This window comes from Equus caballus, chromosome 17 (assembly GCF_041296265.1).
Source record: "Equus caballus isolate H_3958 breed thoroughbred chromosome 17, TB-T2T, whole genome shotgun sequence".
NCBI lineage: Eukaryota > Metazoa > Chordata > Mammalia > Perissodactyla > Equidae > Equus > Equus caballus.
Window position 1 is genome coordinate 40,875,549 of NC_091700.1, and position 26,265 is coordinate 40,901,813.

The window sequence follows — 26,265 nt, forward strand, 5'->3', positions numbered from 1 at the left end:
TTGTTTACATATAGTTTTATGATGTCTTGAAAATGTTTATGTTTAGTATATTTCCAGTTACTTTGCAGGTTTATTGTTATTATGAATTGGACTATTTTTCCCCTGACATTTCTAATAGGTTAATGTGGTGCATAGAAAAGCTAATCAGTTTTTGTATGCTCACTACATATATATGAAATTAACTCTCATGTATTCTCACAGTTTTTCAGTTGATTTTCTTGGATTCTCTAGGCAGATGTTTCTATCATCCCTAAGAACCCAATCTGTCAGCTTCCATTCCACAGTGCTTCCCCTGTGAGTGTTAAATTTGAGAATTTAAAATATTAGCATGGGAATTTAAGAGAGCTAAAAAAAAGTGTTAATTTGAAGCATAGCGTAAATTGGGATAAATAAAATGAGAGAGTTCAAGGTATACTTTTTGCCCATCATATATATTTTATATTTTACCCTGGCTTTGGAATAATAGTTACTTAAAATCTTTTTTTCAAAAAATAAGGAATTGTTAAATAGAATTGTGTATTAAAATTAACATCCCCTGGAAAGTATTAGATTTTATTCTTAGCTAAAATGAATAGGCCATTAAGAATTCTTTCAATGTTTCTTTAACAAATCATCTACCATTATCTAGGAATGATCCATCAAAGGGTACGATTTAAACTTCTGAGAAAGCTTAGATATTTGAACAGAGAAATTAAAGATCCTATTGAATATGGTTTCAATTTTCAAATGAGAAGTACAGACCAAATAAAATTTACATAGGATTTCTTTGAACACATGCTTGAAATTTGGTCATTTCAGATTTGTGACTTATGGTCAGATTAGCATCTATAAGACTCCACTCGCTAATTAACAATGAACAGAGAAACAGAGAATTTAAAAAACACATTCTTTATGCTAAAATATGTAATGTCATATTTTTATATAAACATACATTTTAAAATATTTTATATCTTTTTTCCAACAAGAAAAAAAAAATGGGTCACTCCCATCATGTTCACCCATTCTTTATTTTTAAAACAGCTTTTACCTTATTTCAACGCGTCTGACCATTCTCAATAATATTTTGAAACAAAATGATTAAAATGACCAAATAAATAAAACAAGCAGATCTGTTGGCGTCTCCTGTTTTCCTAGCACAGAGAGCCAGTGTGGGAAGGCACTAATCCAGCCCTCAAAGCTGGTTTAGTTCTCGCTTGCTGCGCTGAGAATTAAGAGTTGGAGGCTGAATTGAATCTCCCAGGATGAAGTCCTTACTTCAGGGGCACATAGGCGTAGTGACCTCGTAGCAAATCTGAACAAAAGAACCATGTGCCCCCAATGCCACTCCCCCACCGCCTTTTTTTCATTGCAATTACCAGAGGAAAGGGAGCTCCAGAAAATGGAAGAGAGAGAGAAGGAGACGAGAGGCTGGATAGAACCCCAATGTCTGTTCAACCATAACACCTCACAGAAGAGACACTGAGGAACAAGAGTAGAAAATTCCTTGGAGAAAAAAAGTGCATAAGGGAATGGGGATGAATGTAAGGAAATGGATAGGGAAGATTTTTTCAAAAGTTTTAAATGTATCATCCCAAGTCAAGCATTTCTTTCTATCACATTCTACTGGAACTTGAAAATACAGGGTGATCACGGAAAGTGATGAAGTGGTCACATTTTTTTTTTTTCACTAAGATTAAAGAACCTGGAATTCAGATGCATTAAAACACTTCCTACATTTATCCTTTTCCTCATTTTTATTCCTATTACTCTTTCCTCCTCCAATTTCAATATTACAAGCCATATCTACACTACAATTGAAATAGTTCGGGAAATCAGCTTTTAAAATTTTCCCTCCAATGGAAAGAAGAGTCTTCAGCGGTTACATTTTCTGATCAGAAATGGAGGGGAAAGCCCAGCTAGGTTGTCTTGTTGAAATGATGTGTAGGCAGCATGAGAATCCATGGCCAAGCTGTCACTCAAACGCAAAATCATTACCAAATCTACAAGAACTTGGAAAAATTGTACCTACTCTTTTAAAAATCCACCTTTGATTTATTTCTGCCAACATCAAGAATTCCTCCTGGAAATAAACTCATTACTAAGACAGAACCAAGTCAAATGATTCATATGTCCAGAGAGAATTGCATTTGGTGTTGAGGAGATGAACGGCACTTCAGATTATGTCGGCACACGCAAGTGGGATTCAACATTTTTAACTTCTCTTTTCCCTCCCTTAACCAGACTTCTCTATTTTTCTACACTTAGTTTTACTAAGCTTCACTTGGCTCACCAGCTTAAGAGGGTCTGGGCAGGCAGCACATATATGATGTCCTGAAAACACATTGCCCTATGTAAACAATTGTTTTTGGCAATTCAGAAGATTCGTGGCAGGATTGCGTTTTTTTTTTTTTTTCTTTCTGAAAATCAAGTGTTTAGGCCAAAGTTAGAATTGCATGTACATTTTTATGACTTGGCATATTCAAACATTACAATTGTATGTTTAAAAGGGAATTTGATCTCTTTTGCTCCTTCTTCTTTAGGCTTCCATCTTTCCCTAGTTCCATTGTTTTCTCTTCTCCAGTACATTTTCATATCTTGGTATATCTCTTCAGCATCTGTTTCTCCTCAATCATAATTTTCATTCAAGAATAATAATTCTTTGGTCTCTTTGGACATGTTTTGTTTTGTCCCCACCTATGAACTTCACCAGGGTGTGTTGAAGGTTAACAGCTCCATTTCTGGAATGCTTTTGGATCCCTTTTGGAGAAAAGTGCCAAAGTATATAAGGAGGGCTCAAATGTATCTGGGCTCTGCCAAGTCCTTTGAGGAAGCCTCCACATAGCTGCATCTTCTTCCAGCTCCCTTCTGTTCTCACTGTGCCCAGCTTCTTCATGATTCCACACAGGAGTTCATAGCTTTTGCTCGTGTAGAAAAGATCCTTTCAATTAATAGAAGCGCCAGAATACTCGCTTACCTGACAACATTCTACCTTGTCTCTTAACATGTACGTAGAAAATTGCTTCTCACTTCACTGAGTTTTCCACCCTTTTGCCTTTTCCATCCCATATTGTCCACGGTCATGAATGTTTCCACTGCTCATTTTCTAGTGCTCTCATCAATTGTTAGGAATGACCAGAGTTGCTCAAAGAGCTTTTCCCACAGTTGCTGACATAGTAGAAAGATTAGGTGACTGATAAAAGCATTGCTGAAAATGGTTGGAGGGACCTTGCAGCAATGTTTGCTTGAGGGGAATTGGGTCACAGGGTCACTCCGTTAACCTCATACCTGTCCTATAACAAGTAGGACTCAGGAGATGGCTGCAGAACTTCTATCTCCTCAGTTTCACAGCCATAAAGGGTCATTGCATTCAGCTGTTTGATGGTAGAAGGTTTAGCCTCATGAAATGGGGTTTCCAGTGTATCTGGAAAGAGGAGCACTCCTGGAGATCTCACACTCCCGGAGATCAACCAGCCCTGGAGCAATCCTACCTTAAGACTTGTGATCTGAGACAATAACTTATTCTTAGTGACTAAACTACTATGTTAAGTTTTCTTGTTAAAAAAGAATTTATCTTTTTTGCTGTTTCATCTTTTGGCCTACACTTTCTCCTAGCTCCATTATTTTCTCTTCTACAGTACATTCAGCTGAAAGCATCCAAACGATATTGTCATATTGGCTCTAGTCGGGTCATGTACCCATTGCTGACCATTCACAATAGGACTGTGAAGTGGGATTGGCCTCAGCCTAGATGCCCCAGTCGGCTTCTGCAGTGGGATGGGGGCATCCCACCTGACTGAACGGACTGCGCGTGAAGGAGGAGGAACATCTGCTGGGAAATGAGAGTATGGCTTCCATAAAATAGTAAATAGATATTGTGAAGCAGAAATGACAAGTGCACAGGACTTCGTCCTTTTGAACTTGCTGTTATTACGCAGTGACTTCAAATTGTCAGTATAGTGAGTAGAGAGTATATAATTCATTCCTTGGTTTGACAGCCCAGCATATATAAGTTTGGAGATGTTTTAGAGCAAAGGTGGATCTGCTATGCTATCGACTCATCTCAATAACCTATGAATACTTTTCCTCAGTTAGGGTCTCATATCTCCAGCTTTGAAACATCAGCCATTTCAAGGTCATGCAAAGGAAAATGTGGCCCATGGCCAAGACAGACAAAGTCTTGAGTTGTAGGATAATCCAGTGCTCTCTAAAGCATACTAGAAAACCCAGGCAGCTATTTAAGCAGCATGTACCATCCCATAGGCCACGTGGTTTTCTGGCCTCCTTCTCTCATATGCCCTGAAGTTCAGTTGGTCTCATGGCTCTCAGAGTCGGCCTGGTATGGAGAACAGTGGGGCTTCAGGTCAGGTTGTCTACTGATTTCAATTCTGCTGTTGGCTGGAATTCTATCTGTCAAGAAGGTTTTGCACTCAGCCATTTGATAGTCGAAGAGTGAGCCCATGAAACTGGATTTCCTGCCTATCTGGAAAGAGGAGCATCCCTGGAGATCTGACATGCTCTGTGAAAATTAGGGGTTAGTTTTTACTATTCCCAGTTAGTCTCTGCTGAATCTAATGTATTTCAACATTTGAGAATTAAAAACACACACAGACACACATAAAGAAGAATTTCTCTATTTTTTATTATGAACTTAACTTCATCAAGAGACTCTAATCAACATTAAACTATTTACTTCCCTCCAAAGTAATTTCCTTGCTGTCAATGCACAGCCATGCATTTTTACTTCTTTATAATTAGTGTGAACATACTCGTTTTTATTTAAGAAAGGTTTTCTTTACCTTGGCGTTCAGGTTTGTTTTCACAGGCGAAGAAAACACTGAGAATGAGAAGGAACTTTCACTGGAGAGTTGGGAGGATTATATGGGGTCATACTATCCCCGAGGTAAAGAAACCTTAAAGGACCCGGAATCCCTCCCCATATCTCTGATGACCCCCCTTCGAAACTAACCGACTCACTGGTAGGGCTTTCCCACGCAAGGACCTCTGCAGATCTCACTCCTTAAGCAAGGGTGGACTCTCCCTTCTAAAGGAAGAATGCAAACCCATCCTCCGGGTCTGTAGGGTCCACTTGTCTGCCCTGGGCCTGCAACCCTGCCTCCTTCTTTACTGTGTTGTGGGGTTATCGAAATGGTTTCCCATGCAGGCAGAAAACAGAACCGCTGCTTCCGAACAGTGCGCTTTACCATTCCCCTCAAATGTCTTTTTTTTTTTCTTAAAGTGTAATCACACACCAATACTTTCCAATCTATCATAGTTTAAATTTGCCAGGGCTTTTTCCTAAGTCAAGGAAGTAGCCAAGCAAGGTTTAATCAAAACCAGCAACTATTTATACAGCTGTCCTTGGGCTCATGTCTCGTAAAAGGATTTAGCTTCAAACTCTTCTGCCTAAATCCTTTGGAAGTTTCACACAAAAGCTCTGAGGCTGCTCTTCTGGGTAGTGCCAGCCCCATGCTTCCCGGGTGGCTTCCGGAGAGGCTGCGCCAGCTCTTAGCACGTGTGGCATGGAGCAAAGCAGAGAAGAGCAGAACTTCGAGATGTCTGGGCGACATGAGGCCTTGACGGTTGCTCCAAGAAGTTCCAGAAAATTCCCCTAGGGTTGGGAAAGAGAGGGAAGAGGATCAGGCACAGTCTTTCTTTTGTGAGCTTTTCTCTGGCTCCTCACACTTTCGCTCGCGGGTGGGTCTTTCGCACGTGGCCCCCACGCCCAGCCCCCAGGGCGTGAACGGTCTCTGGCAGGCATCCTTCAAAGGAGATGGGGGCTGGGTATCCCTGCAGACAGATGCATCCGCACAAAGCAGCATGTGTTCCCAGCAAAGCCCTGGAGAGGAGGAAGAACCAGAGCTCAGCATCCGGCTGATTTTCAAGTACACGCGGAGCAGTGCTTCAGGCAGCCTTGGGTCCGAACCAGCCCGTTCGGACTTGAAGCGAATGCAGAGGCCAGCAGGAGTCACCGACGGCGGGCCCAGGGCGCGGCCGGCCCCACACGCTGAGAGACAAGGAGGCCCAGAGGCCGCGGGTTAGGCAATGTGACCCTGGCGACCCCGACCGCCTCCGCCTCCCTCGCTCGCTGCTCCACCTGCCCGCGGAGCGCGCCGAGCCGCTGACGGAGGTGATGGCTAGCCCCGCACCCTTAGTGGCCTCCATCAGCCACCAAATGGTGGCTCTGCAGACCCTGCAGCTGCTGCAGCAGGAGTGGGGCTGGGGGGATGATCCGGGCACCCCAAGGAGCCCGCGGGACCCTGATCACGTGTCCGCCTCCCCAGCGCGTCGCTCAGGCCCTCAGCGGGCCCGGCCTGGGCGCGAGGAGGGGGGCGGGGACAGGGACGCCAGGAATGAGGGATCTGGGACTCGGGCGAGCTCCCCCGAGGTGGAAGTGGTGCGAGGCGCCGAGGGGGGCGTGGAGCTGCTGCCCTTTCCCCCGGACCACAGGCCCTGCAGTCTGGCCCGAATGGCGATGCGCAGCGCGCTGGCCCGCGTGGTGGACTCGACCTCAGAGCTGGTCAGCGTGGAGCAGACGCTGCTGGGCCCCCTCCAGCAGGAGCGGTCCTTCCCCATCCATCTGAAGGTGAGTCTGGCCTCCAGCATCCCCCGTCAGGCGCAGGATCCCCTCGCACGGCCCGGGATGGAGACGGGGTGGGGCCGCAGGATCCGAAGCAGAGCTGCCCCCAACGATTCAGTCGCCTGGAGGGGGATGGGAGGAGGTGACACTCTGGGGAGTCGGCACTTGGGGCAGGGAACTCAGGTGGGCCCCAGGTGGACCCACCTGACTGCAGAAAAGAGATGCAGGGACGCCTTGCCAAAACCTTCCTCTGGAACTCCTTACCCTCTCACATAAATCAGCTTCCTGCTCCAGCTGAAGGCCCTTGCCACGTGTGCAGCTTCTAAGGATGGAGGACAGCTTCCCCTACTCCTTTTCCAAATTAATAACCCTTCCTCCAGAGCCTTAAATATACATATTAAGTTCCCTCTGCCTTTGTATGATGAAATCACCTACATTATTTAAAGTTCCTTCACACTTAAGAATCGCAATTATTTTTGCATAAATCCAATTCCAGGCAGAGCTCAGAGGCCTTACAGAGTCAACCTAAATTCTCATAAAGTGGGGTGAGAGCGAGGTGGGTCCCGGGTGTTGAAGCGTGAATACTAATGCTAACTCCTGCTAAGTCACGCAGCTCATGCTTGTAGGGCACAGTTTCCTTTTAAGGTACCAACTGTGTTAGCTAATTTAGCCAGGGAACAGAGCAGCTGCCTCCCAGGCGGAGCAGGATCATCGAAATCTGGGGATCTGGGAGCCAGTCTTGACCTTGCCATTAACTAACCTAATTGATTTAAAGTCACAAATCTCTTTGAGACCTTCTGGCTTTCCAATTTTGACCTGCTTTGTTCATTGCCCTTGGGAGTCTAGCAGAAGGAAATGAGGAGGGGTGATGAAGAGAGCTTAGAGCACTTCGCAAGAGTTGCTATTCTTGCTCTACAAGCCAAGGTTTGGAAAAAATTGGTCTATATTAGATTGCACGATACACTGTAAAAGATTAATTTAAAATCAAACATAAAGTATATCATACTCACAAATAAGTATGTTACTCTAGACTAGGATTTCTCAACCTCTACACTACTGACATTTTGGGCTGGATAATTGTTGTGCGGGGTTGTCCTATGCATTATACGGTGTTTAGCAATGTCCCTGGCCTTTACCCAGTGGATGCCAGCAGAATTAGTCCCGCTGCCAAACTGACACAGCCAAATATTGCCAAATGTGGTGGTGGTCGGGGGGAGGGGGGGTGGGGAGATCACCTCCAGATGCAGAGCACTATTCCACTCACGTTAGAAAGTTAAGAAAATGAAGCTGCATTTGCCCAGTGCTCTCAAATATGAGATGCACCTTTGTACCACCAAGAAATAAAAAATCCTACTGATTAAACTAGGACATACCATCGATTCTAAGGTACACCCTCACTTCAGAGATTTTTGAAATGTGCAAAAAATGTGCATCTTAGACTTGATGAAATATGAAGTGCTGTGTGATGTTAGGAGCATATCACACACAGGTAGACTGGCAAAAGGAGAGACTGATCAGTTTTACCTTAGGTGATCCTGGAAGGCTTCTTGGAGGAGATAACCTTTTTAAAAAATGAATGTTTGCTCTCCAAGCGTTAAAGGGAAAAAGGATTTCAGGGGATCCGAGGCCCAGAAGCCATGAAAGGGCCTGGGCCTTTGGGTGGAACTAAAATGAGTTCACTGTGGCAGAAAGGGTGCTGGAGAGGTAAGTGAGGTCAGATGATGAAAGGCCTGTGTGTCATGCTGAGGACCTTGGATTGTCTTGCAGGCAAAAGGTAGCCATTGAAGGGACTGAGGCAAGGACTGGGGCCTAGATAAGTCATGAGAGGTAAGGCTGCAGGTGGGGAGTCAGGTCAGAAGAGGATTGTCCGAGGGCCTGACCCAGCTCGGTGGCAGTGGTGACCTCTGCTCTGGACAACAGATCATGCCACTTGGGCTGAATGCAGCTGTCACTTACACTTGGTAATCCTTTTAACCCTTTCTACTTGAATTTTTGTCCTAAAACAAAACTCCTCAAACTTTATTCATCCAAACCTCAACCTTTTCTTCCTTGTCACCAGCAAACACGCAGACATCTGGATGTGTTGCTGCCGGTGTTTCTAGAGGTGTCCAGAGGGCTCATTAGGAACGGGGACCTTCCCATGCGTTTTAGGTTCTGAGAACGGCCAGTGCTTTCAGAAGGGAGAGAGGCAGGAGAGGTTGCTCTGGGTGATTTCCTCTTGGCCAGCATCTTGGAAGTTTGCTTGGTTTTCTGTTTGGAGGAAAGGTGGTATCTCCATCTGGTCTGTAGAGGAGTGATTATAAAGCGCTTAGACTTAAGGACACGGCAGTCTGCCTTTCCAGCGGGCTGGTTATAACAGACTTGGCTTCATTAATAGTCGTGTTCATTCAAATGATTTGGATACGTGTTTTCTGTATTTTTAGAATAAGAACATGCAGATGGATTTTATATACCGGAATGGTTTCAGGAGGATTGGTGTTAATGGAAATAACATTTGTGTATCATTTGCAAGTGTGTGGAAACTTCCCCAACATCAGGTCTCTCCTGTAGTGGTACTTGCCGCAGAGGCCAGGAAGACACACTGCAACCAAAGGCTGTAGCCAGTGATGGGCATTAGGGACCCTGAAGGGGAGACAGCACGGCACAGGACAGTGATCAGGTCCCATGGAGCATTTCACACCTGCTCTGCCGCTTCCTGCTGTAGGCCCTGGAGCAAGGAGTTTAGTTTTCCTGTGCCTTAATCTCCTCACCTCTAAAGTGGGGATAGTGGCATCTAACCTTATAGGGTTATTGAGGTAATGCATATAAAGTCTTGGCTAGTGGCCGCCTGTAGTGAGGCACAATACCTTTGAGCTTTTGTTATTATTATTATAATTATTAATAGCTGGTTGCTGCCTCATGAGTTCTCATTGACTGTTATTATTGTCACTTCCGTTCTTGATATTGATGGATCTGACCCATCAACTCTGTATTTCCTGTTCTGAGACCATTGACGAAAGCAGAGTTAAGATGACCCAAAGAGATTTCCAGGAAGCCTCCGCTATCCAGAGATCAGCTTCAGCCCATGTTGAATGAGTGTCTTAGAGACATTGCCATCGAGTGACTCGCTGATCAAACCACTGAGGATTAAGAAAGTGAAATTTTCAGGCGTGAAGGCAGAGAAACCCTCATCACAGTAACAGTGGATACCGTTATACTACTTTACACTTTTCTTAAAGGAGCCAACACTTACTATTCCTTTTGAACATTTAGAGGTTATCAAACACATGCAAGAAAAAATTAAATGAGTTTCTTCATGGTGGATAAAATATGCTTGACAGTGCAGAGTCTTGTTAAATTCGGTGGAGAGGATGGAATTAATCAGCTTGACAGACATTTATTACAGGAGGAAACTGAGGCTCAAAGGAATTTAGGACTTTGCTGAAGATCCCGCAGCTGGGAAGTAATGGCCCATGATTCAAACATGGTTTTATCTGCCTCCTTCTACCAAATCACAGTGCTAGCTCATCGGGGTGTCTTGAACATCACGCTGAAATGTGCATGAGAGTGCATGGTTACAGGGCACGGTCATAATGCCATGCACTGCACACCGTTTGCGCTGCAACAGTCACGTTGTAGAGTGGGTATCTTAGTCAGCTTGGGCTGTCATCACAAAATGCCACAGATGGGGTGGCTTAAACCACAGACATTTATCTTCTCCCTGTTACGGAGGCTGGGAAGTCCAAGATCAAGGTGCCAGCAAATTTGGTTTCTGGTAAGGGCTCTCCTCCTGGCCTGTAGACTGCCACCGTCCCACCATGTCCTCACACGGCCTCTCCTCTGCACATGTGGAGAGAAAGAGGTCTCAATGTCTTTTCTTATAAGGATACCAATCCTACTGGATTAAGGCTCCACCCTTGTGACCTCATTTAACCTTAATTACCTCCCAAAAGGCCCTATCTCTAAATAAGTCACATTGGAGATTAGATTTTCAACATATGAATTTTGGGGGGCCCCGATTCAGTCTACAACACTGGGTGATTTGTGTGCCTCCTTATATAATGGCCACCTTACCTAGTGACAAAAGACACCAGGTAAATGTAGGAAATCATTGTCAAACCAGTAATACTAGCAAAGATGCTTTAGGCACTTGCCACCCAAAGGGAACATAGAAATATGCGGGACACCAGAAGGAAGCCAGGCTAGGATTTTAAAACTGCTGAAGATGACCAATTCACATCGAGACCATTAACCAAGCCAATTATGAAGTCACTCTGATTGAGTTTTGTCTGTCTTCCTTTGAGAGTTAAAAACATTTATAGTTTCCAAGAGTTCTGTTCTGAAGCAAGTTTCATGGAAACTACGGCTGATGCCAACTTTCGGAGGCAGAAGAACTTTGCTGCCATTACAGATTAAACTTGCCTGTGAGCTCACCCGTTTCAATTAGCTAATTCTGGTACCAATTACTCCATCACGTTCCGTAGTCCTTGCTGGTTTTCTCATTCTACACAGCAAGAGCAGCGGTATAAAACTGTTGGCTTTGGCTGCACAGTCATTGCTAATGCTCTTTGCAAACTGCAAGGGTGAATATTGGGTTACTCAGAGGAAGACAGTGGTGATGAGTACTTTTTTCCCCGTTAACATTAGTTGCAAAGCCAGTTTCTGCAAATGTGGGAATTGTGTCTTTAAAAATTACTAACATACTATTGAAGAAGTAAATGCTCATGGTTGTAGATTAGTAGCCTTACCAGAGGATTGCTCTTCATTTGGGACAAAACTGTGCTTTTATGTTAGAAAAAAATAACTGTTTTTCTGTTCTGTGACTCTTCTGAAAGTAGCTTAATTATAGCTTTGTCATTCCCTCTAATGTGGACAATATGAAAATCAGGACATCTAAGCTTTCTGAAATGAAAATTTGGGGAAAGATATTGCAGGAAGGCCTTAAAACAAAACTACTTATGTTTGACATCTTGGTGGAAATTCCACTGTGCTTTATTTTACAATTTTGGGGTTTGCCTTGTGAGCATACCTGAATCAAGTGCTTGTAGTCATGACAAAGTGCTTTTCACTGGACTTTTCTAATGAAAATGGTACCATACTCAAAGCAAATGCGTAAGAACCCTTAGTTACTTGTGAGCATTTACACTGGGTACACACAAGTAAAAATGTTTAATTTCCTGTGGATGATAGACTTTTTATGGTGACTGGCAGATACTTTGGTTCTTCATTGGGTGTTTTATTACTGTGCAGTTGCATATCTATTTGAGATTGACCTTAGGTTCAGGCAGCTGGTGACTGACTGCTCTGGGTCCTGTGAATTTTCTTTTTAAAGATTGGCCCTCAGGTAACATCTGCACCAATCTTTCTTTTGTTTTCTTCTTCTCCCCAAAGCCCCCCAGCACACAGCTGTATAGTCTAGTTATAGGTCCTTCTAGTTGTGCTATGAGGGACGCCACCTCAGCATGGCTTGATGAGCAGTGCTAGGTCCGTGCCTAGGATCGAACAGGCGGAACCCTGCGCCACTGAAGCAGAACGCGCAAAACTTAACCACTGGGTCAGGGACCAGCACCCGGGCCCCGTGAATTTGTAGTTCAAAGCAAGATGTTGATGAACCAAGTGAAGATGGGGCAATTGGTAGTCCACTGTTCCTCATAGTGTGGTTTTCAGGATGTCTCTCTAAATAGAGAAATGACATTGCCATTGTAGGTCCACAGCCAGCGTGGAGGATTGTAGTGAGTCTGAGGAAAGGATTTGGGCCCAACACTGGGCAACTTTAGTGGAGAGTGGTCTTCTGGTCGATCTGAAGTTGAGTAAGGCCATGCGCTATCGCAGAAAGTGGGAGAAAGCTCTTTCTTTCTTTAATGCTCTCTGTAGAGGATTCAGGGAGAGTGAGAAGGGAAAACGTGAGAAGATGAAACAGTTTATGGAGGCCATGTGAGAGAATATAGCTCAAGATATGACTGTTTTGAAATGAACCATCTTTTTAAAATGCCAGTGGTAAAGGGAATATGAACAGCTTTATAGTTTACGTAGATCCAGAAGTGATTTTGAAGGTGACGTGGTAGGAAAAAAGCCCAGAAAGCCTGTAGATTGTTTAAAAGTTATCTGCATTTTAGACCCTATAAAGTCATATTGTATTTTTGACTTTATTATCCATTGGTGTTGGTTTCAGAAAACAAGCTTTGAAACTGACTCCTGCTGCCAGATTCTTTTTGCCTTCAAGCCTTCAGTTTTGATGGGATTGTTTATTTTCAGTAAGAAGCTAAAAAAAGGCCTAACTTTTCTTCCCTTTTTGGACTTTGCAGGTGTATATTCAGTTGTTCAAGGATTCCAGATGTGTGCCTTCCTAATAAACACAATGCAGAATGCAGGAAAGAACAAGTGTGGTGGTTTTTCTAGGAGATCTCCTCACGCCGAGTAGGAGAGAACAGAGTGGAGGAAGGGAGAGCTCCAACGATGAGGTCTCTGATTAGCTGGAGGTTGGTTTTACATGGGGTACCATGCCTTGAATATCTTCCAGATAACCAAGCCCTCCCAATTACGTTACAGAGAAGGATGGGCCAACAGGCCAGTCTTCAATTTGCATGTGACCATTGCCAATTTGAGCTTCGTAACACTCAGTTAACCTTAAGAAAAATAACCTGAATGTGGCCAAAAAAGAAACCAAAACAATTCACTTGTAAGGCATTTTTGGTCCATCCCCAAAGCTAGTTTGGTGCCTCTCCCGCTTGCTTCCATGGTGTCCCTGTTCACCGCACTGTGGCATCTACAGCTCTGTGCTTCCTGTTCACCAGTCTGTCTCCCACACTGGCGGGCGGGTGAGCAGGGCACCTGGTCCAGTTTCTTATTTTATGGGTCTTTGATGAACATTTGAGTTTTGAAGAGAGGTTAATTCCGGTGCTGCCACTCATTTGCCGTGTGACTTAGGCACATCATTTAATGTCTCTAAGCCACATTTTTTTTCCATCTATCATGGACTGTTGTGAGGATTGAGCAAGACAAGGTGTGTAAGGAGCCTCACTTGGAGCCTGGCACATAGTAGGTTCTCAGCCTCATAGGCTAGACCAGTGTTCTTAACATGCTGGTTTGCCTTGTTACTCCCATGCTCAGAAGTCTCCAGAGACTTTACTGTGACCCTCAAGGCTTCCTATGCTAACTTATCTCCTGATTCCCAGCATAAACTCTGTTCTTTGCAGACTGGTCTCCTCCTAGCCTCAGCCCCTACTTGACTTCAAGCCCTTGCTTGTGTTGTTCATTCTAATTGCAAGGACTGTCTCTTTGCCCTAGGAGTCAAATACTGCTTTCCCAAACATCACCTAGAATAATGTCCTCAAGGTCCATCCATGTTGTAGCATGTGTCAGAATTTCCTTCCTTTTTAAAGGCTGAATAGTATTCCATTGTGTGTATATACTACATTTTGTTTATCCATTCGTTTGTCAACGGACACTTGAGCTGCTTCCACCTCTTGGCTATTGTGAATAATGCTGCTATAAACATGAGTGTGAAAATATCTCTTTGAGATCCTGCTTTCAATCCTTTTGGATATATACCCAGAAGGAGAATTGTTGGATCATATGACAATTCTATTTTTAATTTTTTTGAGGAATCTCCATACTGTTCTCCATAGTGGCTGCACCATTTTACATTCCCACCAGCAGTACAGAAGGGTTCCAGTTTCTCCACATCCTCACCAACGCTTGTTACTTTCAGTTTTTTGATAGTAGCTATCTTAATGGATGTGAGGTGAACTCGACCACTCTTTTTGAGACTTAATGTTTGTCATCTCTACTGAACGGTTTAAATCGGTTTCATCTCACCAGTTGGATTCCAAGTTTCTATAGAGCATATTTTTTCTTTTCTTTTTTCCCCTCCCTTCCCCTCCTCTCCTTCTTACTCACCTCCCATCTAGCGGAGTACTTTAATTATAGGCTTAGGTTGATGGATTGCTTTATAAATACAAAAGCTTTCATATCTGTGAACCAATTTGACCTTCACAGCCTTTCCGTGTGGTAGCTATTATTGTTTCCATTTTACAGATGAGAAAACGGAATATTCCTTAGATGAAATGTCTTGTCCAAGGATGACCCATCAAAGGGGCAGAATCTGGGCTCTGAAGGCAGAACCAGGCCACTGAGGGCAAGTCCAGTGCTCGTGAGGGAATTGGCTCTGCATCCCAGGGGTCTTTGAGGCTGCCTGGAGGGCCACTGTTCTAACTAACATCTGTGAAGTCCATTTTGCCATGTAGCGTACATACTCACAGGTTCTGGGGACTAGGATGTGGACCCTTCTGGGAGGTCATTGTTCTGCCTACCACAGGGCAGATTTCAGCTAAAGATTAGGAAGAAATGTTCTAAAACTTAGCGCTATCTCCTCTAATGGGTTGCATACTAAGCACATGAGTTTCTGCAGTGTAGCCAGGCAAATTTTGGACAAGCACACATCAGGTATGCTATAGAAAGGCTTCACATGTAAGAACGAGCTCTGTAGGAACCCTGGGCAGTGCTTAGATTATGTCTATAAACGTCTGTTCTTTTATAGGATTGGTTTTTGTGCTTTACCATAGCCCTCATCACACTTCGCTGGACATTTGGATGTATGTCCTATGTGTTCCATTCCCCCTACTAGGTTCTAAGCTGTTTAGAGATCGGGTATCATGTCTAATTGCCTTTTATTCAGTGTAGTCAGTCATGTAGTGGAGACTTGGTATACATTTGAAATAAATTTAACTGATTCATTAACTGAGTCAAACAGGCCGAGGTCATTATCCTAGTAGATCCGTTGAGTCACAGGAGATTATCTGAACTCACTTTAAAATGTAAATGCTGGCCATCAATTTGGAACACTGTAGCAAACAATACATTTCATATCCAGAGTCTGAAATTACACAGGCTTTAGAAGTTCCAAAACCTGCTCTTAGATTGCTCAGCCGTAGTGTTCTAATTCTGGCAAAGCGCTCAAAGCACCATGTAGGATATTACATCATTTCTGGAAGCATCTGGGACTTGCTAAATAAAGGCTGCTGGGAAGATATGCTCTGTTGTTGAATGGAAAGCACCATAAGTGAAATCATCACGAACATTGATCATGTGAGTTTCTACCGAAAGCACGTGAGCCGTTTAATATGCTATTGCCTCAATGCTATAACTTGTGGCCCCCACCTCCTGCAGCAGCATCCGTAGAGGTTTGGTTGGAAGCCATATTATTGGATCCATAGTTGGCCTTCAGACCTTCCAGAAAGGAAGAAAAGCAACCACCTGTTTTATTTTTCCCTTCCCTGCCTTAAGAGTCCCATGGAAAGCCTATTCTTATTAATTTGTTTTCTTTGACTGTTCATATATTTGAGAAAGGATTAAATGGAAATACTGTACTAAAATAGTAAAATAAAGAGACTTTGCAAAGCTCGCCAGAGGTCTGAAGTTTAGCCCCGGCCTGGGGAACCAGTACAGCCCAGCAGTGGAATTTTATTGTATGTATAATTTCCCCAAACGATGGCTTCTTTGATTCTTTACAGTAAATGTGAAATTGACTTCAGATTTTGGGCCCACAAATATCTTTTTAAAGGCATTTTAATCTTCTTTGGGTGATGAATGCCTTTGCAGACTGGCTAATAGGCACACGTCAGCACATATTTCAGTGGTTCCTTCTAGTTTGAATTTCCCTTTGCACGTTGTCTTTGATCCTTCCACTTTGTACTTAGAGTTGGATTACTTGTATAAAGCAAGCGGACAATTTCGCTTGATGTGGATCTCGGGGAAGTAGTCCAGAGTCATTTTTTTCTCCTATTTTCCCATTCCCAAGCAACATGCTCCAGCAATATAGGTTACCCCATAAATTATGGGACAGATTATCTGAGTAGCCCCTGGATACCTTCTGAGCAGAAATGAGCAACACGCTAAGGCACAGAAGCAAGAATGCTTTAAAAGAGAAACAAATCCAGAAGCCTGGTAGCCTGAGAATAGAGTAAAGGGACTGTAGCCTGTTTATCTTTCTGTCTCAGCGCCTAACTCACCCCAGGGTCCTGCCGCCATTGTTTGCTGAACTGAAGTAAATGGATGTTTGTTTCGTTTCTTGGGAGATGTTCTCTAACAAGCACTTGCCAGAAACCCAGGTCCTTCTCACCCAAAGGACAGAGGTTTTATTAGGGGGGAGAACAGCATCTCTTTCTATTCAGAATTAGGAAGAAAAGTCTACTTCCTCATCACAGTTTGGTCCAACTTTTAGTTCTTCCTTTTGTTTTCTTTTGGATTATCTATTTTTCTTTTCCTGTTATTGAGTTGAATTCTTAGCTCACGGAGTTTCAGTGCTTATTCTTTACTTATGTAAGCATTTCAGTCTACGCATTTCTCACTTGCTACGTCCCACAAATTTATGGTATAGTATTTCCATAATTGTTCAGTATAAAGTATCTTATACTTGCAATTATTTTTTTGCTGACCCATGGATTATTTAGAAGTAGATTTTTAAGTCATACATGTTTGGGGAGGATATCTATGTTATTAATTTCTCATTTATTTGCATGATACAGACTTTTTGATATTTGTTGAGATTTGCTTTGTGGCATTGTAATATAGCCAGTTCATAAATATTCCACATTTTTTTTTCAGGGGAAGATTCACCCTATGCTAACATCTGTGCCAATCTTCCTCCTTTTTTTTTCCTCCCCCTGCCGAAGCCCCAGTACATGGTTGTATATTCTAGTTGTAAGTCCTTGTAGTTCTTCTATATAAGCTGTCGCCGCAACATGGCTACTGACAGATGAGTCATGTGGTTCTGCATCTGGGAAGTGAACCTGGGCTGTCAAAGTGGAGCGTGTCAAACTTTAACCACTAGGCCATCAGGGCTGGCTCCATATATGTTTGAGAATAATGTGTATTTGCTTATCTCTGTTGAACCAAGCTTGTGATTCGTGTTTTCAGTCTTTTCTCCCTAGGCTGGTTGTTTTGTTGTTGGATCTATCATTTTCTGAGAAAGCTGGGTTAACATCAGTCATTATGTTTATGGATTGACTGTAAATTGAGGTTATTGTGTTATATACACAAAAGTAAAAAATTATTATGTCTTCTTGGGAAATAGTTACTTCTATTAATTGTAGTTTATTTTTTCCCTAATAATGATTTTTCTGGCTTTATTTTGGCTTCTCTTTGTCTGGTATATAGTTTAGTATCCATTTACTTTCGATCTTTAGGTAATTTTAGTTTTAAATCTGTTGCTTGTAGACAGCACATAGATCAATTTTTAAAATCCAATCTGGTAGCCACTATATTTCAAAAAGTTTCTTATTTGGTGCTTCTATTCACCTTGCTTTATGTTTGTATCTTTATTTCTTCATTTTTACCTTCTGTAGATAGAAACAATAAAGTTTTCATATACCATTTCCTTTTGCTGATTTTGAAGTTTTATGTATTATTTCTCTGCTTTAAAAGATAACCTTTACATTTCTCACATGCACACTTCACAAGCCTGAAACTTACCAGTTTTGCCACCTTCCTGTGGAATAATGCGATGCCTTAGAATGTCACTCCAGCCTACATGTTACTACCGTTCAGCATTTTAGAACACTCTTGCTTTTGTAAACCCTAAATTAGTTATAATTTCTGTTTTGGACAATGAATTCTTTAGATTTACACCATGTTTTTAAATTTCTTTATTCATTGTTGCTTCTTGCATCTCATTCTTTTTTCTGAATTGTATTTCCTCTTTCTGAATTATATCTTTAGGAAGAAAGGACAGTGGGGATCTATTTGACGTTACTCCTTTTATTTTTTTAAGTGAAAGTATATTTATTTTGTCCTGAGGTTTAAGTGTCAGTTTAGTTGGATAAAAAAAAAAATTCTAGGTTGGCAGCTCCTTGAGGTTGATGGTTATTTGAGAATATTATTCCATTCTTTTCTTTCTTCAATTGCTGTGGCTTAGAAGTTGGCTGTCTGTCTTGTCATCCCTTCAAACCCATCTTTCCTTTTCTCTCTCATTGCTTTTAAGAGTAGTTTTACCTTAATGAGTTTAGATTTGGATCTCATTTAACTTACTCTACTCAAGGCTGTTTTACTTCCTGAAGGTTTTGGATTAATTTTGGATAATTTTTATCCATTATTCCCTTTGAATTTTACCTCTCCTCCATTCTCTCTCTCATCTTTGCTGGAAATGTATTTGATGAACTTTGTTCTTCTGTCTTCCATGTTGCTTAATCTCTCATTCATAGTTCCCTTTTATCTTGCACTCTGGGTAATTTTCTCATATTTATCATCCATTTTACTAATCCTCACTTTAGATGTCTTCGTTCAGGTGTTTAAACTGTCCATTGAGTTTTTAATTTGTCACAGTAGTGGTCATTTCTAGAAGTGGTATTTGGTTCTTTTTCAGGCATGTTTTTTCTTAAAACATTTTTGCTTCCTTCTTTTTTAACTTTAATCATTTTAAACATATTTTATAGTTTCTATCTGAAATTCTTGGAGTTTAATCCTGCCCTGAATGGTATCTGCTGTATCATGGCAGATTGTATTTTAAATTTCATCTTCTGAGTTTGTCCTTGACAGAGCTTTATGGGAATACTACTGTGGAGCATGGGTTGTGAACATGTCCTTGTGGAATAGGCTGTTGTTTGCTTTTGCCATGTGTCCTTGGATATTTCAGCTCACTTCCAATGTTTAAGTTAATTTCTCAGTGTGAGTATTCCAGAACATGTATATGGTGTAGAGGACAACTCCAAACTTAAACTTGTGTAGTACAGGTCTACAGTTACACATTCTTAGGGGCAGCTTTACCTTCCACCCCAAACCCAACTCAATAGAGATGAGCTTTCTTTTCTCAATGGATATTGGCAGGCAGCTAATCTACTTTTCCTATATTTCTGGCCCTTGGGGATTTTCATTACTTTCTTGCAAGCTCAGAAATGATGTTTGTTCTATTTTATTTACAACTTGCTAGCAAGGGGTTTGGGGGAAACTAAGTGTGCCATGTTGCCAGAACCAGAAGTCTGTGTGGTATGTTATTTTCACGTATTTAAAAATAAATCATAGGGGCCAGCCCAGTGGTGCAGCGGTTAAGTTCACACATTCCAATTCGGCAGCCCAGGGTTCACCAGTTCAGATCCTGGGTGCAGACATGGCACTGCTTGGCAACCCATGCTGTGGTAGGCATCCCACATATAAAGTAGAGGAAGATGGGCATGGATATTAGCTCAGGGCTGGTCTTCCTCAGCAAAAAGAGGAGGACTGGCAGCAGATGTTAGCTCAGGGCTAATCTTCCTCAAAAAAAAAAAAAATCATATATTCAACATTATCTCTGATGTGGAATAATTTCAATGTATTTATCCATGTATCTGTTTATATGCAACGGATTTTAAAATGTGAAACATTTGGGGATAAAAATCTGTTTAATTACTTCATTATTTTAAACTACCTGAGAGTGAATTCTTTCTAAATTTGCATTGGAAATTTCTTGAGACCATGTGCATTAAATACGAAATCTTGTATTGGAACCTGGACAGATTCCAGACAGTGAATATGGACTAATAGGAACATAGGATATTTGTGTTTTCATCAAAGCTCTTTTAGGAACAAATAACAGAAACTCAACTCCAAGTGGCTTAGGTAAAAAGGGATATTTATTGACTCAGATAGCCCCCACATCCTTGGGTTTATTGGTCAGGTACAGCTGGATTGACATGCTTAAAAAATGTAGTTAGAATCAGTCTCTTTTAATCTCTCGGCTCTACTTTTTTTCTGTGTTGGCTTCATTCTCATTTGGATTCTCCCCTTACGGTGGCAAGATGTTTTCCAGTAGCCCCAGTTAAAGAGAACTTCTCTTTCTCAGTCTAGCAGACATTCTGGGACTGTGGCATATTAGGCTGCCTTAGGTTGCCTCTCCATCCCTGGCCAGTCCAAGTGACCAAGGGGTGATACGCTCTGATTGGGCTGGTCCCTAGAGTTGTGGAGTGGGGTGAGGTTTGGTCAAACCACATAGGCTGAGAATGGAGGAGAGTAGTTCTCTGAGAGAAAAACCCAGCCTCGTCATCAGAAAAGACGAATGGAAGCTGGGTACACTCAATACAACAAATGTCCCTGTAACCTATCTAATTGCTTCTTTGTGTTTGCTGTTCATTTCAGGACAGTGTTGAGTTTAGAAACATCTGCAGTCACCTGGCTCTACAAATTGAAGGACAGCAGTTTGACAGAGATTTGAATGCTGCCCACCAGTGTTTGAAGACAATAGTCAAGAAGCTGATTCAGTCACTTGCTAACCTTCCTTCAGATGCCCACGTGGTAGCCTGTGCTTCTTTGAGACAGATCTTACAGAATCTCCCAGACATATGAGTGTTCAAGCCTCGGGGACTAAAACCACAGCGGGCACTACTCAGAGAACCGGGTACCTTAACCTGCTAACTGCAGCGGACAGTGGATATTTTTACTCCTAGTAAGAACTCGGTAGCATATTTAGCAGTCTGCCCAGTGGCATCTGTACCTTCAGAATTAAAGCATGTTGGGGAAAAGTTTTTAAAGCAGTAGTTCCATTTGTAAGTATGTTGACGTATTCACTGACTTTTTGATTGAAATATATTCCACTTTGTGGAATTGTTGGATTATATATGTATATATATTTATTAATTCGTATTGTGTTAATTTTAATCGAATGATACCTTGATCTGTATTCATATTTAGTGTAGGTGTATGGGATTTAATACGGTTATTTATATGATTAAAGCTCCATGGTTCTTAAAATTATCTTGAATAAATGGGATATTTGATAACTGATATGTTCTGCTTACTGAGCACTTCGTTTTCTGTAGTGGGAATGATCCTTAGATGTTGTGGGAGCACATGTGTCAGTAATTCTGAGCTCCACTTCTGGCATTAGAACTTACTGTTGGGCAGAAGAAGAGCCGCCCCCAGCTCTTGTGCTTTCATATACTGATTTGTAAATTTAGAATGATAATGAGCTATGAAGTACCAAGGACATATGATATGTAAATACAAAGTGCAGTATTATTAAAGTCATGTGGAAACATCTAGTTTTTCTTACTGTTTCTAAGTATTCTGATTGAAGTAGGAAATTCTTGTGAAAAAAGGGAAGGCGTGGATATACTGGCAGGTTTCCCTAAACATTTAGAGCTAGGAAAAGAGAGGGTGACTCTTTTGTAATGATCTGCACATGCTTAGGAAAAAACTAAATTTCCTATTGTTTAGTGATGACTGTGTTGAGAACCAAAGTTAATTGAAATGCTGCTTTTCCCTTAGAATTTTAATAGAAACGGCATCAGACTCAGAAAAAAAAGAATACAGTGTATACTTGCAGCTTGCTTTCTAAAGGAATTCTAAACTGGGTCTGTATGGCGAGAGTATACACTTTTAAAAAATAAAGTGTTGGGGCTGGCCTGGTGGTTAAGGGCGCACGTTCTGCTTCGGCAGCTGGGGGCGGCCGGAGTTCACCGGTTTGGATCCCGGGTGTGGACATGGCACCACTCAGAAGGCCATGCTGTGGCAGGCGTCCCACATATAAAGTGGAGGAAGATGGGCATGGATGTTAGCTCAGGGCTAGTCTTCTTCAGCAAAAAGAGGGGGCTTGGCGGCAGATGTTAGTTCAGGGCTAATCTTCCTCAAAAAAATTAAAAAATAAATAAATAAAATAAAGTGTTAATATTAATCAAAGCCTTTTTAATTCCTCATACTCTAATCCTAGTTGGTTCCAAATATTTTCTTCCAGAATCTGAGGATTAAAGGTAAATATATTGCTTCTCTTTAGATGTAACTGACCATTTCCCTAGACAAGAATTAAATTTATGAGAGAGAATTCTAAATGAAAGATGAAAGGCATGTGTTTGTGCGTGTGCATGTGTGTGCGCACACGTGTGTGTGTACAGGGGCAGGATGGGTCAGAAAGGAAGAGCATTTATTTCTTGGGAACAATCTTTGGAACTTAGTTCTCCCGCTCCTAGGAAACACTGTATTCTGGGGGTATCACTGTATTTTACAGTGCAGTCTTTCTTTCCTCAGGGAAATTATCCAAGCCCTCTTCTCGAAAGACCTATCATTACTTATAGGCTGCCTTCCTCACTGTAATCAATAGCTCTCTCAATAAATATGAGTATTAAAGGTTTTTTACTCTTACCTTAAGAAATGTTGAACATTTTTGCTTTTCCCTCTGTGCTTGTGCGTTTTCCTCACTTTGCAATGTTTTTCCCATGGACCAATTAAAACCCTGTTCATCCTTGAAGGCCTGATTGACCCACCACCGCCTCCATGAACTCTCCCAGATCATCCTCACGGGACAGGGGCTCTTCCTCCTCTGCGCTTCCATAAAGCATATTCTGTGCACCTGCACTGGCATTTATCGCATACATCTTACAGCATGGCTGTTGGTATACCTGCCATCAAGATCGGCTTGCTGAGGACAGGGATTATTCTAGACATCTTTCTATATCGCATAGCAGCCACAGTTCTAAAAGTTCTTTGACCCGACTGGAACTTCATGGCCCCCTACCACCTTTTCACCCTCACCCCTTCAATTCTTCTGTGGCTTACTTACCGTGGTCAATTTCTATAATTGTTTGGTTGTATGTGCCACCGATTTCCTTCTCCTTTTTTCCTTTGGTTGAATGCTGCTGATAAAACTTCATTCCTGGTCAAGACTAACTCTCTGCCTACTCCATGTCTGCACACGAGTTCTGAATGTGGCTGAGCAAAACACACAGTTGTGCCAATCTCACTTCAGTTCGTGGCTCCCAGTTTCAAGGCGCCCTCATGTTCTCCATTAGAGAACTTCATTTCCTAGACCTGCATTGTCTGCTGTGGCCACATGTGGCTCTTGAACACTGGAAATGTGGCTAGTCTGAATGGAGATGCGCTGAAAATGTAAAATGCACACTGGCTTTTAAAAACTTAATTAAAAAAACTATAAAATATCTCAGTAATTTTTTATACTGATTACATGTTGAAATGATAATTATTTTGAATATGTTGGGTTAAATAAAATACATTAGTAAAATTAATTCTCCCTATTTCTTTTTACCTTTTTAAGGTGGCTACTGGAAAATTTGATATTCCATATGTGGCTTGCATTATATTTCTGTGAGATAGTGCTGTGCTAGAAAATTTACTAGACAATTCACTGCTGTAGTCTACAATTCACTCTCTGAGGGGCTTGTTCCACACTTTCTCGAACTTGTTCTCCACCCTCCTTGTTCTCAGCTGATGACCTTGCTCCAGATTGCACAGGGAGAGTAAAGCCCTCAGAAGAGCATGTTCATCTCCACGCTAGCACATCTACCTTATCTCTGTTTCTTTTTGTTTGAAGGAGGACCTGCCGTGCTCCTACCCGAGGCTAGTTGGCCACTTAGGCACTGGTCCCATCCAGTCTGGCTTATTCAAGAACTTCCCTCTTGCGCTCATCCCCTTGCCTGCATGATCAATTTTTGCCTCTCAATAGGACCATTTCCATCAGCATGATATTATGTTATAGCATCCCCAAATCTTTAAAACATAATTCCTCCAGCTACGACTGTATTTCTCTCCTCCTTTTAAGAAAAAAAACTCATTGAAATTGTCTATCGTCTACAGTTCCTTTTTTCCTATTCCCTTTTGAACTCCCTCAAAACAGATTTTGTACCCACAACTCCACCAACATTGCTTTTGTCAAAATACCCTAATCACTGCCCCACGGATAAATTCAATGGTAAATTCTCGATCCTCATCTTTCCTGATCTGTCAGCAACTTTTAACACAGTTGCTTGCTCCCTCCTTGAACCACTTTCTTATTTTGGTCAGCAGACTTTCAAGGTTTTACTTCTTCACTAACTCACTCCACAGACTTTTTTCCTGGTTCCTCCACATCTCTCTGACTTATTTTGGAGTGCTTCAGGCTCAGTCTTGGTCCCCTTCTCTATCTACACTTTCTCCATGGTGATTTTAAATACCAGCTGTTCACCAAAGTCACCCAGATATAGGTCTTTCACCTTGAACTGCAGACTCCTTAGCCAACTGACTACAGAATATGTCCACCTGAAAGTCTAAAAGGCACTGCAAATTCCAAAATGGAATTCTTGATCCTCAAACCTGCTTCTCCCTCGTCTTCTAAGTTGCATTTGGCAGTGGCTCATATCCTTCCAGTCACATAGGGAAAAAAATGTGAAGTCATCCTTGACTTCTCTACTACTCTTACTTATAGACACTCAATCAGCAAATCCTATTGGCTCAACCTTCAAAATATATTTCAAATTGGATCGCTTCTCACCACTACCCTAGTTCTAACCACTATTATCTCTTACCCGGAACATGGTAGTACCTTCCTAACTGGTCACACTACTTCTCTGCCCTCTCCCCATTATCCACTCTCTACACATCAGCCTCAGTAATAGAAGTCAGACCAATTACTCCTCTACTCTAAACTCACCAATGCTTCCCTTTTTACTCAGAATAAAATCCAAATTCTGCCTTTGACCTTTCTATTCTAAGAACACTGGTCTCTTTGTCGCTCTCACCTGTTCAAACACAACACGTCTCAGGGCCTTTGCACTAATGCTCTTCCCTCTGTCTGGAAGACTTTTCTCTCGCTGGCTTCAAGTAGGTCTCTGCTCCAATGCTGCCTCATTAAAGAGGCCTTCTTTTACCTCCTTATTGAAAGTAGCATTCCTTGTCACTCTCTTATCCCTTCTCCCTGCTTTGTTTTCTTCATAACACTTGTAATGGCCTGAATTTATTTATGTGTTTATTGACTGTTGTAGTGGGTTGACTGGTGGCCTCCAAAGGGTACGTCCATGTCCGAATCAATGGAATTTGTGACTATTCCCACATATGGAAAAAAGTGATTATCACCTTAGATGGTAACAGATGTGATTATTTTAGGGATATTGAGATGAGAGTATTTGAGATTATCAAGGTGGACCCTAAATGCCATCACAAGGGTCCTTATGAGACAGAGGCAAAGGGAGACAACATAGGCAGAAGAGGAGGTGGAAATGTGACTGAGGCGCCGGTGGGAGTGTCGTGCCCACGAGGCAAGGAATGCCGACAGCTACAAAAGCCGGAAGAGGCAAAGAATGGACTCTCCCCTTGAGCCCTCGGAAGGAGAGCTGTCCTGCTGATGCCTGGAGTTTGGACTTCTGGCCTCCAGAACCGTGAGAGAAAACATTCTTGTTGTTTTAAGCCACCCAATTTGGGATACGTTCTTGCAGCAGGTGCATAAGAAACCAATACACCCATTTCCCTCACTAGAACATAAGCACCAGGACGTTGTCCACGGCTGTACCCCAGCACTGCAGCAATGCTGGCCACAGAGTGGCAGCTCAATAAATATTTGATGAATGAAGACACACAGCCATGCGGTTAGTCATTTAAACTTTTTTGTTTTTTACTGAGGAATTTGATCCCTCCAGAAGTTCCCCAAGTCATATATCTTTCACTAAATATCTAAACTCAAAGAAAAAAAGTTAAAAGGATGATTTTAAGGATTAAATTAATCAGTACATTTTGGTCAAGTGTTGGGTTAAAGCAATCATGTAGCTACCATTCAATAAATGGTGAATAATCGTGATAATCATTGTAGCAATGCCAGGGCCAGTCTAGGCCACCCTGAAGAGTAGTCTTTTTCTCCTTGGCTTTTCCATGTGGTCCTATTTCTTTTCTCCTTTACCTCAAAGATTGCATAAATGTACCTTTAAAAAAAGCACATTTTAAACTTTATAATCGTAGGCCGTTTTCTTCTGCAGCTGTATCATCATCTTCATCAACAATAACAA

The 26,265-nt window shown here is 42.0% G+C and overlaps 1 protein-coding gene across 2 annotated transcripts; it reads left to right on the forward strand.

The window, feature by feature from the left end:
* Positions 1-4,600: 4,600 nt before the first annotated feature.
* Positions 4,601-21,543, forward strand: DLEU7 (deleted in lymphocytic leukemia 7). Of its 2 annotated transcripts, XR_011427957.1 has the most exons (3): positions 4,601-6,562; positions 12,841-13,014; positions 20,642-21,543. XR_011427957.1 is itself a non-coding variant. In XM_001488517.6 (2 exons), exons 1-2 carry the CDS (start codon positions 6,110-6,112, stop codon positions 20,846-20,848), a joined length of 660 nt encoding a protein of 219 aa, XP_001488567.3. In that variant the 5' UTR covers positions 4,601-6,109; the 3' UTR covers positions 20,849-21,543. The 2 variants fall into 2 exon arrangements, 1 of the variants encoding a protein (XP_001488567.3); XM_001488517.6 differs by lacking the exon at positions 12,841-13,014.
* Positions 21,544-26,265: the final 4,722 nt, after the last annotated feature.

Excerpts from the sequence above, each read along its gene's own strand:
- DLEU7 (XM_001488517.6), top strand. The coding sequence starts at position 6,110 with ATGGCTAGCCCCGCACCCTTAGTGGCCTCCATCAGCCACCAAATGGTG. Across the intron at positions 6,563-20,641 it reads CCTTCCCCATCCATCTGAAG|GACAGTGTTGAGTTTAGAAA; the intron begins GTGAGTCTGGCC and ends TGTTCATTTCAG.